This window comes from Rattus norvegicus, chromosome 6 (genome assembly GCF_021556685.1).
Source record: "Rattus norvegicus strain SHRSP/BbbUtx chromosome 6, alternate assembly SHRSP_T2T, whole genome shotgun sequence".
Taxonomy (NCBI): Eukaryota; Metazoa; Chordata; class Mammalia; order Rodentia; family Muridae; genus Rattus; species Rattus norvegicus.
Window position 1 is genome coordinate 135,634,574 of NC_141539.1, and position 13,305 is coordinate 135,647,878.

The window sequence follows — 13,305 nt, forward strand, 5'->3', positions numbered from 1 at the left end:
CTGTGAAGAGTCACCATGACCAAGACAACACTTATAAAGGAAAGCATTTAATGGGGACTGGCTTACAGATTCAGAGTACAGTCCATTATCATCACAGTGGGAAGCACAAGCAGACTTGGTGCTGGAGGCAACCAAGACAAGACTGGCTTCTGCAAGCAGCCAAACGGGAGGTTCTCTTCTACACAGAGCTTGAGCATAGTGCCTCAAAGCCCATCCCCATGGTGACACACCTCCTCCAATAGGGCCATGCCTACTCCAACATTGCCACACCTCCTAACATTGCCTCTCCCCGGGCCAAGCATATACAAACCACTACAATAGGAGAGCTGGAAGTGTTCAGGGCAGGTCTCATTATGCTTATTCCCAAGGAATTTGCTGGAAAGAGCAGCAGAGTTATGGTGCTTACAGAAATGTGACAGAGTTTCTCTCTTGCCTTGCTTTGTTTTGATTGATTGTTTCTGAGACACTCTTACTACGTAGCCCAGGCTATCCTAGGATTTGCCATGTTCCTGTCTCTGCGCGTCTAAGGCATAAGGTGAGAGGGGGATGGGCACCCAGGAAGTAGTACTCTTAGCCGGGACGCAATTTTGGTAAGCCATGTGGTTGGTTCTACTAGAGGGGAGAGGGAAGGAGCTAGGCAGTACCAGGTACATCTAGGGCTTGCGTACATTTTCTGCCCAGGAAGACAGTCTTCATAAATCTTTCCTGTGGGTGGTGGAATATGGGCTGAACCACAGGCTGGCATTTGCTAGGTGACCGGGTGGTGCCGTGCAGATAGATGGGAAAGTGGGGGTAGAAAGAAGGGCCCCTGAAAGTAAGAAAATTTGTGACCACCAGAGGGCGCGGACGGGCTGTTCTGTTCCTGGTGGTGGCGTGCTTCCCTGGTCGTCAACTCCAGCCTGCTGGTCTGGAAACTTCTAAGACCCGGATCCAGTTCAGCCCTCACCCTGAGACCCATCTCACCGAACCAAGACAGAAAGGGGATGAGATTCTCAAATAGCTTCACCAAAAGCGTCCTGCAGAGAGGTGAAATGCGAGCCGGATCCTCCAGCAGCCTGGAAGCCCAAATGGTGTAGTCTGTCTGAAAGTAGGGCAGAGAAGGTCCAAACCTTTATGCCCTCAATGAAACATTTATGTGCCCTGCCGCTCCCACTACTCCCATTCCCTGGGAACACACATTAAGCAAGTGTTGGGTGTTCTCCAGGCCTGATAGTAGCGTCAGAAGTGGGTTGATTATGAATGAACGGCCCAACATGAACCAGGTATGGTAGGGCATCCACAATCCTAGGGCTGGAATTATGGGTCAAGATAGGACGATTACTCAAGTTTTAAGACAGCATGTACTATGTATATAGTGAGTACATAGAGAAGGGGTGTATGGAAACACAGCCTGGAGATGCTGATTTGATGGCCGTCCCACTGAGAGATTGTGTGCTGTCCAGGGGTTGAGGGAGGGAGCAGAATGAGGAGAAAGAGCCTGACACCAAGTAGTATCTTTACCACACTTCACATGGTATTTTAAAGAGATGTTGGGTAAGATCACTACACAGTGCATCGCACATGTATGACAAAACTGTATGTACTACAGCAGCCACCAGCATCCCACATCAGGAAAGAAACGCTTCTCCCAGCTCCTCGCAACGACTGAAAGCAGATGCTTTCATGGGCAGGAGACCACGGGATGGCCAGGGTCCCATCCCCACCCTGGATCAGCCGAGTGCTGTGCCACGAGGCAGGAGGGCATCTTCAGGCAAGCCCTGCTTTTTCGTTAGTTAGCCCCGTCTCAGCCTGGCCGGCCTCTGGGATGACGCCCTTAGAAATTTCAGCAGCCTGTGTGCAGCAGACCTATTCTCACTATATTCAAAAAACAGACACATTTAGTATATTTTTTATTTAAAAAAAAAAAGCAAGCAGGTTTGGTCTGTTTGTAAATCCTTGTAAACAGATCGTTTCTGTTGTCTTCTTTGAAAAAATGATCGTAATCCAAAGTCTGAGCCTGTTATCTGTTCCTTGACTTGGAGCCAGGTTGCAGATGAGAGAGTCCCTTGGATGACTGAATGACGGCACTTCCCATATGCTGACTCACAGTGCAGCCAGTGTGCGATCAGCCCCACCCCCACCGAGTCCCTGCAGGTTTCTGAATCTCGGGCTTTTTGTCCTTGTTCCTATCTCTGAGGTTATGCAGGTATTGGTCACTGCTGGTACATCCGCATTTCCACAGTAACAGCTTGCCCCGGTAGCTTTGGGTCTGTCCTCTCCCCTCTGCAGGACTATTTACGACTTCTTGGACATATTATACTAGAGTGGGAGTGGGCTGATGGAGGGAGGACAGGGATATGTATCTGTTTCTCTCTCTCTCTCTCTCTCTCTCTCTCTCTCTCTCTCTCTCTAGAAGAATCATATAAGTAGTTTCTGGGCTCCATCAGCTGCCTCTGGGACCTGGCACTGGGCAATTGTGCAAGGAATAAGCATATTGTAGGGCTCTCCATTTGCCAAAGATGATTTGGGAAAATCAAGTCATCCCATCATCGTCCCACCAATCAGGACTCAGCTTTCTAACTCGGCATTATTATATTTTTAAAGATCACTTTGGCTTAGTTCCCTCTTCCCAATTGAACAGGCAAGTTATGATCTGAACTTTCAAAGGCCAGTTACTATCCCCAAGAAAGTAAACATCTAGATTCTGGCCTTTTTGTCCTCCCTGTATGGGAGGAGGGGTGATGGGTCAGATGCAAGGAAACTTAGTTGGGAGGCATCCAAGCCCCTACCTCCTGCCGACCCAGATTCTTGAACCCACAGAGCAGTGGTGTGCAGGTTCAGGGCTTGGGGAGGAGCATACTGTTGTCAGTAGATTCATTCATATGAATCCTCCTGTTTCAGTCATATCACCCTTGCTTGGTAAATGACGCTGTGTTCAGAATCCAGGGCCCATCACAGCTGGATGTTATCCAGGTTTCTTTAAGCCTAACCTTAGACTGCAGAGCAGTTGCTGCTCCACCCATACATAACCTTCTCTTCCTTAGACTCCAGTTCCTCAGCTAAGAACATCGCCCTTTCCATCCTCTCCCTTGACAGTTTAGCGAGGTCACTGTGGGGACGCCCCTATTTATGGAGCCTGAGGGGCTGGCTCTGTGATATTCTCTGCCACCTGGCAATGGAGCCAGACACGGTTCCTGGACCACTCCGGGGAAGAGAGAAATGGTCCCCACCCAGCACTCCGACTACAAGTCCCAAAAGGCCACGCGGCGCCGCACCTAGCCCCGCCTCCAGTCGCATGCGTAACGTCGCGACGCCGACCGCGAGCGGGCGCCGGTGGCTGCAGCCAGCGGGCGGGGCGGGGCGGGGCGGGGCCGGCGGGAGCGGTGGCCTTTAGGGCGGAGCCGGCTCCGCTGTCCGCAGTCGGCCGCGGGCTAGCGGACACAGCGTCTTCTGTCGCCGGTTTCTTTCGCTCACTGCTCCCTCGTTCCGGAGGTAGCTCTTCTCGGCTCTCTCTCTCTCTCTTCTCTATCTCTCTCCCTTCCGAGGATCCGCCATGTCGGAGACCGGCGGCGGTGAGGACGGCTCGGCCGGCCTGGAGGTGTCCGCGGTGCAGAATGTGGCGGACGTGTCGGTGCTGCAGAAGCACCTTCGTAAGCTGGTTCCGCTGCTGCTGGAGGACGGCGGCGACGCGCCGGCTGCGCTGGAGGCGGCGCTGGAGGAGAAGAGCGCCCTGGAGCAGATGCGCAAGTTCCTGTCAGACCCGCAGGTCCACACGGTCCTGGTGGAGCGCTCCACCCTCAAAGGTGCGCGGCGCCCCCTCCCAAGTCGCGTGGAGCAGCTAGGGTGCCGGGACCGCTAGCGCCCGCACAGTGGGGTCGCTTTGTCTCCGCGGCTTCTCAAGATGGCCGAGTTGGGTGGAGACCGCGTCTCCCGGTCCCGGCTGGGCACAGGGCCGCATCCATGCCTCCAAAGTCACATGAGCTTTTTTGGTTTCGATTCGTGTCCAAGCATAGCTCGCTTTGGGAAGAATCTGTCTAGGGCAGCCTAGGTGCTGGCCCCTCGGTGGGCTCGGGTACCGGTGCGTTGGCGGGACCCGGAGTGGGCAGGCCCTGGGCACCCAGCATCTCTGCTATCTGGCTGCCTACGCGTAGGCCTCCATTGGCCTCACAGCATCGTTGCTGAGTGGGTGTATCTCCCTCCCTATTTTACAAACCAAGAAACCTAGTCCCGTGGCTGGTCCAAGGTCACCAGCTAGTACCGGACCTTTGACTAGACTCAACATAACCAGTTTCCAATCAGAATTGCTTGTTTTGCTGATCATGGCTTGAAACTGTTGCTTACATGACCCTAATGACAGCCCTGTAACATTTAAGTCTGGTTTCAAAGATTTAAGAACTCTTGCTTACCTAGTCGGGGAAGGAGGAAAAAAAGCTGAGTTGTGTCTTCCAGTAGAGAGACGCTCTACATCCGTAGATTCATCTGGTATCTGGAGCTTGCTTACAGGATTCCTTCCTTCTTGAGTCCTGTAAACCACTTTGTAGCATCTGGGGAGCATGTGTGCACGCTGGTGAATGGGTGTGGTGTATCCTTAGGAATCCAGATGTGCTGTCTAGGAGAGTAGCCCTTATTAAGGGGATTGAATCAGGTGGTCTGAGAAGATTTGCTTGCAAATTCCTTAGAGTTCCTAAGGCTTTGGGCTGGGTTAGAAAACCAGTGTGGCTGCCCTTTTCGATAGTTTGTATCCAGATACAACGTATCGCTTAAAGGCTATTCTTAATTACAAAATGTTTAACGTGGCCTTGGTTTGGGCCTGCATCTAGAAGGCAGCAAAGTATTTTTCTTGAATCCACACGGAATGTTTAAAACAGTATGCTGTTAGTGACTATAGAGTGTTCGTGTGGCCGAGGTTGTTTCCTTTACGTCGAAGTTTGTGTTTATTCCTGCATGGAATATTTTGGTCCAAAAGTCCATGTAATTATAGAAAAATTGAAACAGGCCCGAAAGTCAGCTGGGATCCTTCTGCCTCTGCAGAGCCCCTGTGAGCCCCTTGACCCCCACTTTTTTAGTCTTTTGTGGGTATGTGCAAATACATTTTGTTAAAATAAATTTTAACCTATGTTTTTTAAAGATTTTGAGTAGTTTGGCCCTAGCTAATTCTTTTATATTTTTGGTTGTACAGTTTGTGTATTGAAATTAGTGATTTCAGTATAAAAACACACAAAAACCATGAGTCATGGTTTCTCTTTACAAAAACAAAATCCTAAGTTTTCATCTTTCTCTGTCTTTGGTGATTTGTTTTTCTCCTATCTGTCCATCTTGGATCAAGGGTGGGATGGAACAAGTGTCTGCACAGGACTCATTTCTTTTCAGCAAAGGGGTGATCCAGCATCCTAGCGAGGTTCCATAATGACTTGCACTTTTGAAAGTTCACTAAGGAATTGGGCTGTCTTGAGACTGAAATAACTCTCTTCTGTGTTTATAAGAGTTCTAGAGATTCAATGTTTCATTAATTTCTTGTTCACTTACAGAAACATAGGGAAAGGTTTTTATTTTATTTTATTTATTTTTTTTATTTTACATTTCAAATGCCTCCCCTCCGGTCTCTCCTCAGCAAGTCCCTGCATCCCGTCCTTTTAAATCCACGGTGATGCCTTAAGGTCTCCTGCTTGTTAGCAGCTGTGTTATCTATGCTGGGGTTGAGTCCAGGGTGTTGCACATGCTAAGCTCACCCTTTTTGTTGTTGTTTGTTTGCTTGTTTGTTTGAGAAGTCTCACAGTGTAGCTAATGTTGGCCTGAAGCTTTGTAGACCAGGCTGGCCTCATCTCACAGAGATTACCTAATCTCTTCCTCCTGGGGGCTGCTAAACACAGGGTTCTAACATAGCATTGAATTACAGCCTAGGCCTGTTCAGTCTCTGGGCCCTTGGTAGGAGGGCTTTGTTTTGGTAGTTGTTAGTTCTGGTTGGTTTCTGCACACTTAGTCAGATATGTGAGGGAACAGTTGATGGCAGTGAACAGCGAATAAATACCACTATTTGTGATTAATATATAGCAGATTTCCTGATCATTTTTAGTCTTAGCCACCCCTCCCTTTTCTTTTTTTCTTTTTTTTTTTTTTTTGGTTCTTTTTTTCGGAGCTGGGGACCGAACCCAGGGTCTTGCGCTTCCTAGGTAAGCGCTCTACCACTGAGCTAAATCCCCAGCCCCCACCCCTCCCTTTTCAAGCCTAAGGGGTCCTCAGACTTATCTGTAGCCAAGATGACCTTGAACTTCTGATCTTCCTGCCTCCCGCCTCCCAAGTGCTAAGGGCATTCAGAACGTGGTCAGTTTTTATTGTGGTGTTAGGGAAAGCCAAGCCAGCCAAGCTGTGTCTCCAGCCTCTCCTCACTATTCTAAACATTTATACTAAATACATAGAAGCATTTTTAAAAAGTAAGTTCTTTTATAAGCTACCCCAGCTACTTGGGAACTTTTCATTTGAGTACAGAATTCCTCAAAGTATAAAATAAAGATGGTGGTTTAGCAGATTCTTTTGATAGTGTAGCATCAGCAGATGAGAGTTACAGCTTTTCGCTAACAGTTCTCCTTTCTGAAATTCCTGGGCGGGGGGAGATTGTTTTCTTCTAGATAAAAAGGTCATTGATCCTGAACTGGATGGTTTTCCCAGTAAAAATGTTTTTGTATCACTTCTTCCTACCCATGCAGGTTTTTCTTGTGCTTTTTGTCCCTGGTGGGTTGGTGGTATCTGTGGGAACGTAGCCGCTGTGCCTCTGTGACTGGTGTCCTCCAGCTCTGTGAGTGCCCAGCAGGGACAGTGTAGTGCTGAGTGTGAGGGCGTGTGTGTGTGTGTGTGTGTGTGTGTGTGTGTGTGTACGTACGTACGTGTGCGAATATGTGTGTGTCAAGGGTGAGTGTGTGTGTGTGAGAGAGTGTGTGTGTGTGTGTCAAGGGTGAGTGTGTGTGTGTGTGTGTGTGTGAAGGGTGAGTGTGTGAGTGGGTGTGCCACACACTCATGTCCCTGAATCTCTAGGCTTGGGAGTTCCTCACTACTGGAAATGTGGCTGTTTTTAATTTTTTTTTTTTCAGAGCTGGGGACCGAACCCAGGGCCTTGCGCTTGCTAGGCAAGCGCTCTACCACTGAGCTAAATCCCCAACCCCAATGTGACTGTTCTTATGCATGCCTTGAACTAGTAGTCTAGTGTTTCCAGGGCAGGTAATTTAGGAGGTCAAATCTTAGTGCAAAGATGGCTGGGAACCGGAGTGTAAAAATTTTTCACATTTTCATGTTTCAAGTAGAGCCTTTTCTGTCTCCCAGCTTCATAGAAACATAATTGTGTGGAGACTTAAAATTGTTTCTGTGGACTTTCAAGAGTTGTTTTTCTAAGGACTTAATATTCAAGAGGAATTATGAAATTTAGTAATTGATAGCTTTGAAGACTTAATACAGCTGAGGATCCTTGAGGGGCTACAGAATGCTGGGGCCAGAGGTCCTTGAAGTACGACTTTTGCCTCTAACCTGGGATTGCTTTTCAGGCTATGGATGTTCAGCCTGCATTCATTTCTAGACTAACCATCCCAAGTGTTAATATAGCAGTGAATAAGTCAGCAAGGAAAGCTTGCTACAGCATTTGTAGGAGCTCAGTGCTGGAAGGAACCGGTCAGCCTGGGTTCACTGGCCGTCAGTGCAGGCAGGCCTCCACTTTCTAGAGAAAGGTGCTTATATTTTCCCTTCCCCACAATTTCTCCAGATCCTCCCACCTCCCTACCCGTCCAGCTTTATGGGTTTTTTTGTTTGTTTGTTTGTTTTTGTTTTTTGTCTGTCAAAACGACAGAAAAAAGAAGTCACAAAACCCTCACAAAAGCAAAAGACTCAAATGAGACAGAAAATACCAAAGCATGGTAAAATGAAAGCGTCCACAAAATACCATTGAGTTTGTTTTGTTGGCCAACTGCTTCTAGGCCTACACCTGTCCTAAAGTGTGCTTGATTACCCAGTGAGACTTCATTAGAGGAAATTGGTTTTCACTTTGCCAGCCAGTACTAATCGTGCAGAGCGCCTTGATTAGGGGTGTAGCCTCGTCCACTTCCCTTTCACAATGCTGGGCCTGCATCTGGTCTGGGGCTGTGCCGCTGCCACAGTCTGTGTGTGCATGCGCATCAGTCCTGTTGCATCTGAAAGACACCTTCCCTGAAGTCCCCTCCACATATGGTTCACATTTCCCATCCCCACTTTAAAGTAGATCTCTGATTCTGGAGAGCAGGCTTTGATGAGATGGATTTTTGAAGGACTCGGAGGCTAGTCTCTGCAGTTCCTTAGTGCATTTATTGGGATGGGAATGTTTGGTGTGTGGTTAGGAGCACTCACTGCTCTTACAAAGGACCTGAGCCTGATTCCCAGCACCCACATGGTAGGTTTTTAGCCTCTGTGGGCACCAGACAGACAAGTGGTACACAGACATGCATACAGGCAGGATACCCATAATTTAAATAAATTTAAAGTTAAACTTTAAAAAGATAGGAATGTCTGTTTTAGTTTATATCTATCAGTTATTCTAAATTAATACTAACTGAAAAGGTACTTAGTCCTTGGGACTGAGGTGTATCTGAGATGGCAGGGTGCTTATATAGCCTTTGGTTTGAACCCCAGCACCTGGTAGTGCACACCCAGAATCCCAGCACTGAGGAGGTAGAGCAGGAGGATCAGTTCAGGGCTGAATCCAAGGCCAGCCTAGGCTGTATGAGACCTTGGCTCCAGAAGAGAAGTACCAAGTACTAAGTTCCTTAGGCATCAGTGACTCTTTTTCAACAGTCTTTTTTAGTTCACTGAAAAGTTCATTACGAGAAATAAGTGGGATGTACTGCTTCCTTGATGCATCTGAAAGGATGCTTCTGTGCAAACTCAGGTTGAGAAAACCTGCCTTTCTCAGAGTTCTAAGCCCAGTGCCAGCATGGGGTGGTGTGGCAGAGAGATGAGGGTCCCCGGCACCAGAGATGAGAAAGGATAAAGGTAAAGCACTTGCAGAAGATGGTCTGTGTGGCGATGGTGACCGTCGTGATACAGTACTGGTCTGTTTTAGAATTTAAAGGGGAAAGAAGGTGAAAGAAAAGCACAGAACCCTGTAAGGGTCATTTGCTGTGGGGTGAGGGTGAATGAGTGCCTTCACCTGGCACTGGTAGTTTGACATGTTGGTCTGTCTGCAGAAGCACACACACATCCAGATGCTGCTGCCAGTTGGGCACTGTCCCAGTATGGCCCAGCACAGCTTGCCACTCAGGACCTGGGTGGGGCAGCCTCCTGAGCCCTGCCTTTGGATTCTTCCACCTGTGTGAACTGTATTAACCAGAATCCACAGACACCAGGAAACTGATCTGAGATTTAGTGAAATGTGCCGTCCTGACAAAAGTGTAGGTTGTCTGTAGGTGAGCTTCTAGGTGGAAGGTGTTCACAGCCTTCCCAGTATTAGCAACAAATAATTAAGTGTCCTTCCTTCAACTTTAAACATTTTTATAGAAGTAGAAAGCCAACTTTCTTTTTACTATTTAGAAGAGTAATAATTACAGTGACAGAAAGGGAGGGCTGCCACGAACAGTCCTGGAGATGACCTCTGGCTAACCTGGAACTTTGTGGGACTGGAAGTAGTGGTGATCCTCCTGCCTCTTCCTTCACAATGCTGAGATCACAGGTGCATCAAGCTTGACCTTCTGCAAAAAGTGTATTTGATAATTTATCAGAAAGTGGGCTTTGGGGGTATTCAGACTTTGATTTCTGTATTCACCAGGAATTTGGATAACAAGACTGACCAACTGGTAATGACTTCCCCAAGTTATTCTTAGGGGTGCTGGAATTTCACTGAAGCCGCAGGTCTGTCTTGGAGTTCTTCCTGTCTAGGGATTATGTCATTGGGCGTGCCTTCCTGAGCCGGCCTGAGCAGCTTTCTGCCGCACTGCAGCGCTCCTGGTGTTGAACTGCAGCATTTGCTACAAAGCCCTGACTCACCTGCAGTGGGCGGTGGAGCCTGTTTGATCAGGGAATACAGGCAGCAGCTGAGGCCCTGCGATTGCATTTGTATGATGATGGTCTGTGGGGAACAGACACTTGAACATTTTCAGTGTGTCAAGCATCTCTTCTAGGTGGTTATAGAATCTTCTATCATCCATGTTACTGGAATGGCATTTTATATGATTGTGGAAAGTTTAGAAAACTGAAGGAGACAGGTTGTTTTGTTTTATTCTGCTTTTTTTTTTCTTTTTATAGCTTTTTGTTTTGTTTTGTTTTCCAGACAGGGTTTCCCTATGTAAACAGCCTGGCTGTCCTAGAACTCACTCTATATAGAGCAGGCTGGCCTCAAACTCAGAGGTCCGCCTGCCTCTGCTGGAATTAAAGACTTGGGCCACCAAGCCCAGCGAGACAATATTTCTTTTTTTTTTTTTTTTTCTTTTTTTCGGAGCTGGGGACAGAACCCAGGGCCTTGCGCTTGCTAGGCAAGCACTCTACCACTGAGCTAAATCCCCAACCCCGAGACAATATTTCTTAATCCACTGCCTTGACAGCTGGAGTTTAGGGCGTGTCTTTATGTGCTTTGTCTTATGCGTGCAATTAGAGATTGCAGGCACAGGTGTGTGACTTTCAGGCAGCAGGGTTATCTTGTAATTTAGATTTGAGTGGTTGGAGAGTTGGTTGACTTATAGTTTTTTCTTTTTTTAAGTTAAAAATTTAAAAACCACCTTAGGCATGCTAAAGCTGTTTACTTTGCAGGCCAGGGTAGGCCCTGCACAAGAGGAAGGAACACACTGGATTGAAAGAACAGTCTGGAAGAATGGCCCAGGCTCAGTGCTGGGCACTGGATAACAACTCTTGGTCATCCTGCTCCAGGTTCTTAGACACTGACTCCTGCTAGAGCAGCTACACAGTGGACCGATGCCAGCATTCGGTGCTTACAGAAGTTGCTTTCACTGCATGATCTCTTTCCTCAGCTGAGGTGCAGCGTGCTTACACAGTCACCAGCAGGGACTCCTAGGCCCAGGAGGGGTGGCATTCTCTGGGTGGGCACTGCCCTATATTCTCTGTACCTGAGGTCTTCCAGGTACTGTCTGAAGGTGCCAACTTGTGCGTGAAAAGACAAGTGGTCGTACTAGGTACACTAGAGACTTCTTCCATCCACTTCTTCCTCCCTTTTTTAAAATTATATCAAAAGCAGATATTTGGAAAAACTGTTTCTTGATACATCACATATCATGCCTTTAGGTGTGACCTTTGTTTTTAAAGTCAGTTTACAAAGAAAAGGTTTTCATTGCAGCATTTACGTGCATAGCGGTCATTTTACTTTGTTATCACCGAGCCCCATTACCCAGTGCTCTCTGCTCCCCAAACACCTTCATCTCACATGTGCCATTACCCTTTTACTCCCTCCTCACTTGAGATGGCTTCCTCCCGTCTCATCCCCCTTCTCCACACCCCTTAAATCCAAAGCCCACATAAGAGAGACATTGCTCTTTTTCTTTTCTTTTCTTTTTTTTTTTTTTGGTTCCTTTTTTCGGAGCTGGGGACCGAACCCAGGGCCTTGCGCTTCCTAGGCAAGCGCTCTACCACTGAGCTAAATCCCCAACTTCCACTCTTTTTCTTTAAAAAAAATTTTTTTTTATTTCATGTATGTAAGTACACTGCAGCTGTCTTCAGACACACCAGAAGAGGGCATTAGATCCCATTACAGATGGTTGTGAGCCACCATGTGGTTGCTGGGAATTGAACTCAGGACCTCTGGAAGAGCAGCCAGTGCTCTTAACTGCTGAGCCATCTCTCTAGCCCGAGACATTGCTGTCTGTGTCCAATTTATTCACTTAGCACAGTGAATTCCAGCCCCACTCATTTTGTGCAGATGTCATGATTTTGAATTTTGCTTTTGTCTCGTCCTAAAACCAACAAGGCAGACAGTGTTTGCTCAGGCTCTGCATTTTGTACTCACTTGTCAGAGTTTACTTGCTAAAAGAATCCTCAGGGAGCACCCAGTTCAGTGCCCCATGCCCTTCTCTGCTGTGAATTTAAAGTCCATACCTGCGTTTGTGTTTTCATGGACTCTTGGCTTTTTAATGCAGGTGAGGCTGAGGTGTAGGGCCTCATTCCTCTAATCTCCGCACTCAGAGCCAAGGCCAGGGAGGCCAGCGGGTGCCTGTGAGTCCAAAGCCAGGCTGCTTTCCACAGTGAGTTCTAGGCCAGCCAGAGCTCTACAGTGAGACCCCTGGGAGTGGGGGGGCTATGAGACTGTAGAACTGAGTAATGCTGGTAAACACTGGGAGTCACTGAGCGCATAATCCAGCTAAAATGTTCAAATGCCTTGGAGGTTATTGCTAGAGAAGTTTGCATTATCTTATAGTCTTAGGATTTTGAGATAGAGTCTCGATATATAGTCCTGCTGGCTTGAACCTAACTATGTAGACCATGCTGGCTTTGAGCTCACAGACATCCACCTTCCTGTGGCACCACGCCATATGATTTTTACAAATTTTTTTTATAATTTTGATTTTTAATTTAGAAGTCTGGTTCACATGCCTCTTGGCTGTCATATGCTAAGTCCCAATAAGCTTGTCTGTGGCTCATGTGCTGTGTGGACCCTATGTGGTCCAAGCCTTCAGCTACCTTGGGTGGAAGAGACACTCCTGTGTATGGTCCAAAGCAGACTGACAGGTGCTTGACAGAGCAAAGGAAAGGCCTTCTGGGTATTTCTCATGCAGTCTTCCAGGGTGAGCTTCACCCTCATCCTGACCCTGCTGTGCGCTGGTGAAAAGCTCGTGTGGAACTGTAGGCCTCTGCATTCTCATGCTTTCTGGCTGAGTATCTTAGGAACACAGGGCTAGTAGCCCTGCCAGCCTAGGCTCACTGTGTGTCTTGGAAATGCTTGTCACATCATGTAGTAAGAGCTGAATATACAGCTGAGAAGACCGCACTTGGGATGGAAAAAGATTTGTATTTTGGGGACACAGAAGGTGAGTCTAGTGGCCAGAGACAGTGAGAATTTTGCAGAAACTACTGGAACTGCCCACATCTCTGAGATTTCACTCGTGTGCTCGTATTAATCGTCCAACAACCCAGGCACTTGCCTGGAAGACACAGAGTCAGCTCCTTGTCCCCACGATCAGACAGCAAACAAATGCCCGACTTAGGAGTCAGGGAAAGCAGTAGAGCCAGCAGCCTGAGACTTCAGAAGTGAGGTGGGCTGGGGTGAGGATCGGTCTTAAGACTTGATAGATTAGGGGGTTGGGGATTTAGCTCAGTGGTAGAGCGCTTGCCTAGGAAGCGCAAGGCCCTGGGTTCGGTCCCCAGCTCCGAAAA

At 47.7% G+C, this 13,305-nt stretch overlaps 1 protein-coding gene and 1 long non-coding RNA gene across 2 annotated transcripts in view; both read left to right on the forward strand.

The window, feature by feature from the left end:
- The first annotated feature begins 281 nt into the window (after positions 1–281).
- On the forward strand, positions 282–1,885 carry LOC148005478 (uncharacterized). The gene is made up of 2 exons (XR_015623384.1): positions 282–535; positions 838–1,885. It is a non-coding gene; the product is annotated as an uncharacterized LOC148005478 (long non-coding RNA).
- Positions 1,886–3,413: 1,528 nt separating this feature from the next.
- The window catches only part of Dync1h1 (dynein cytoplasmic 1 heavy chain 1), a 65,730-nt gene continuing 55,838 nt past the window's right edge, over positions 3,414–13,305 (forward strand). Inside the window, 1 exon segment of the mRNA NM_019226.3 lies at positions 3,414–3,782. Within this exon segment, the coding sequence (NP_062099.3) occupies positions 3,533–3,782 (250 nt within the window). The 5' untranslated portion in view covers positions 3,414–3,532.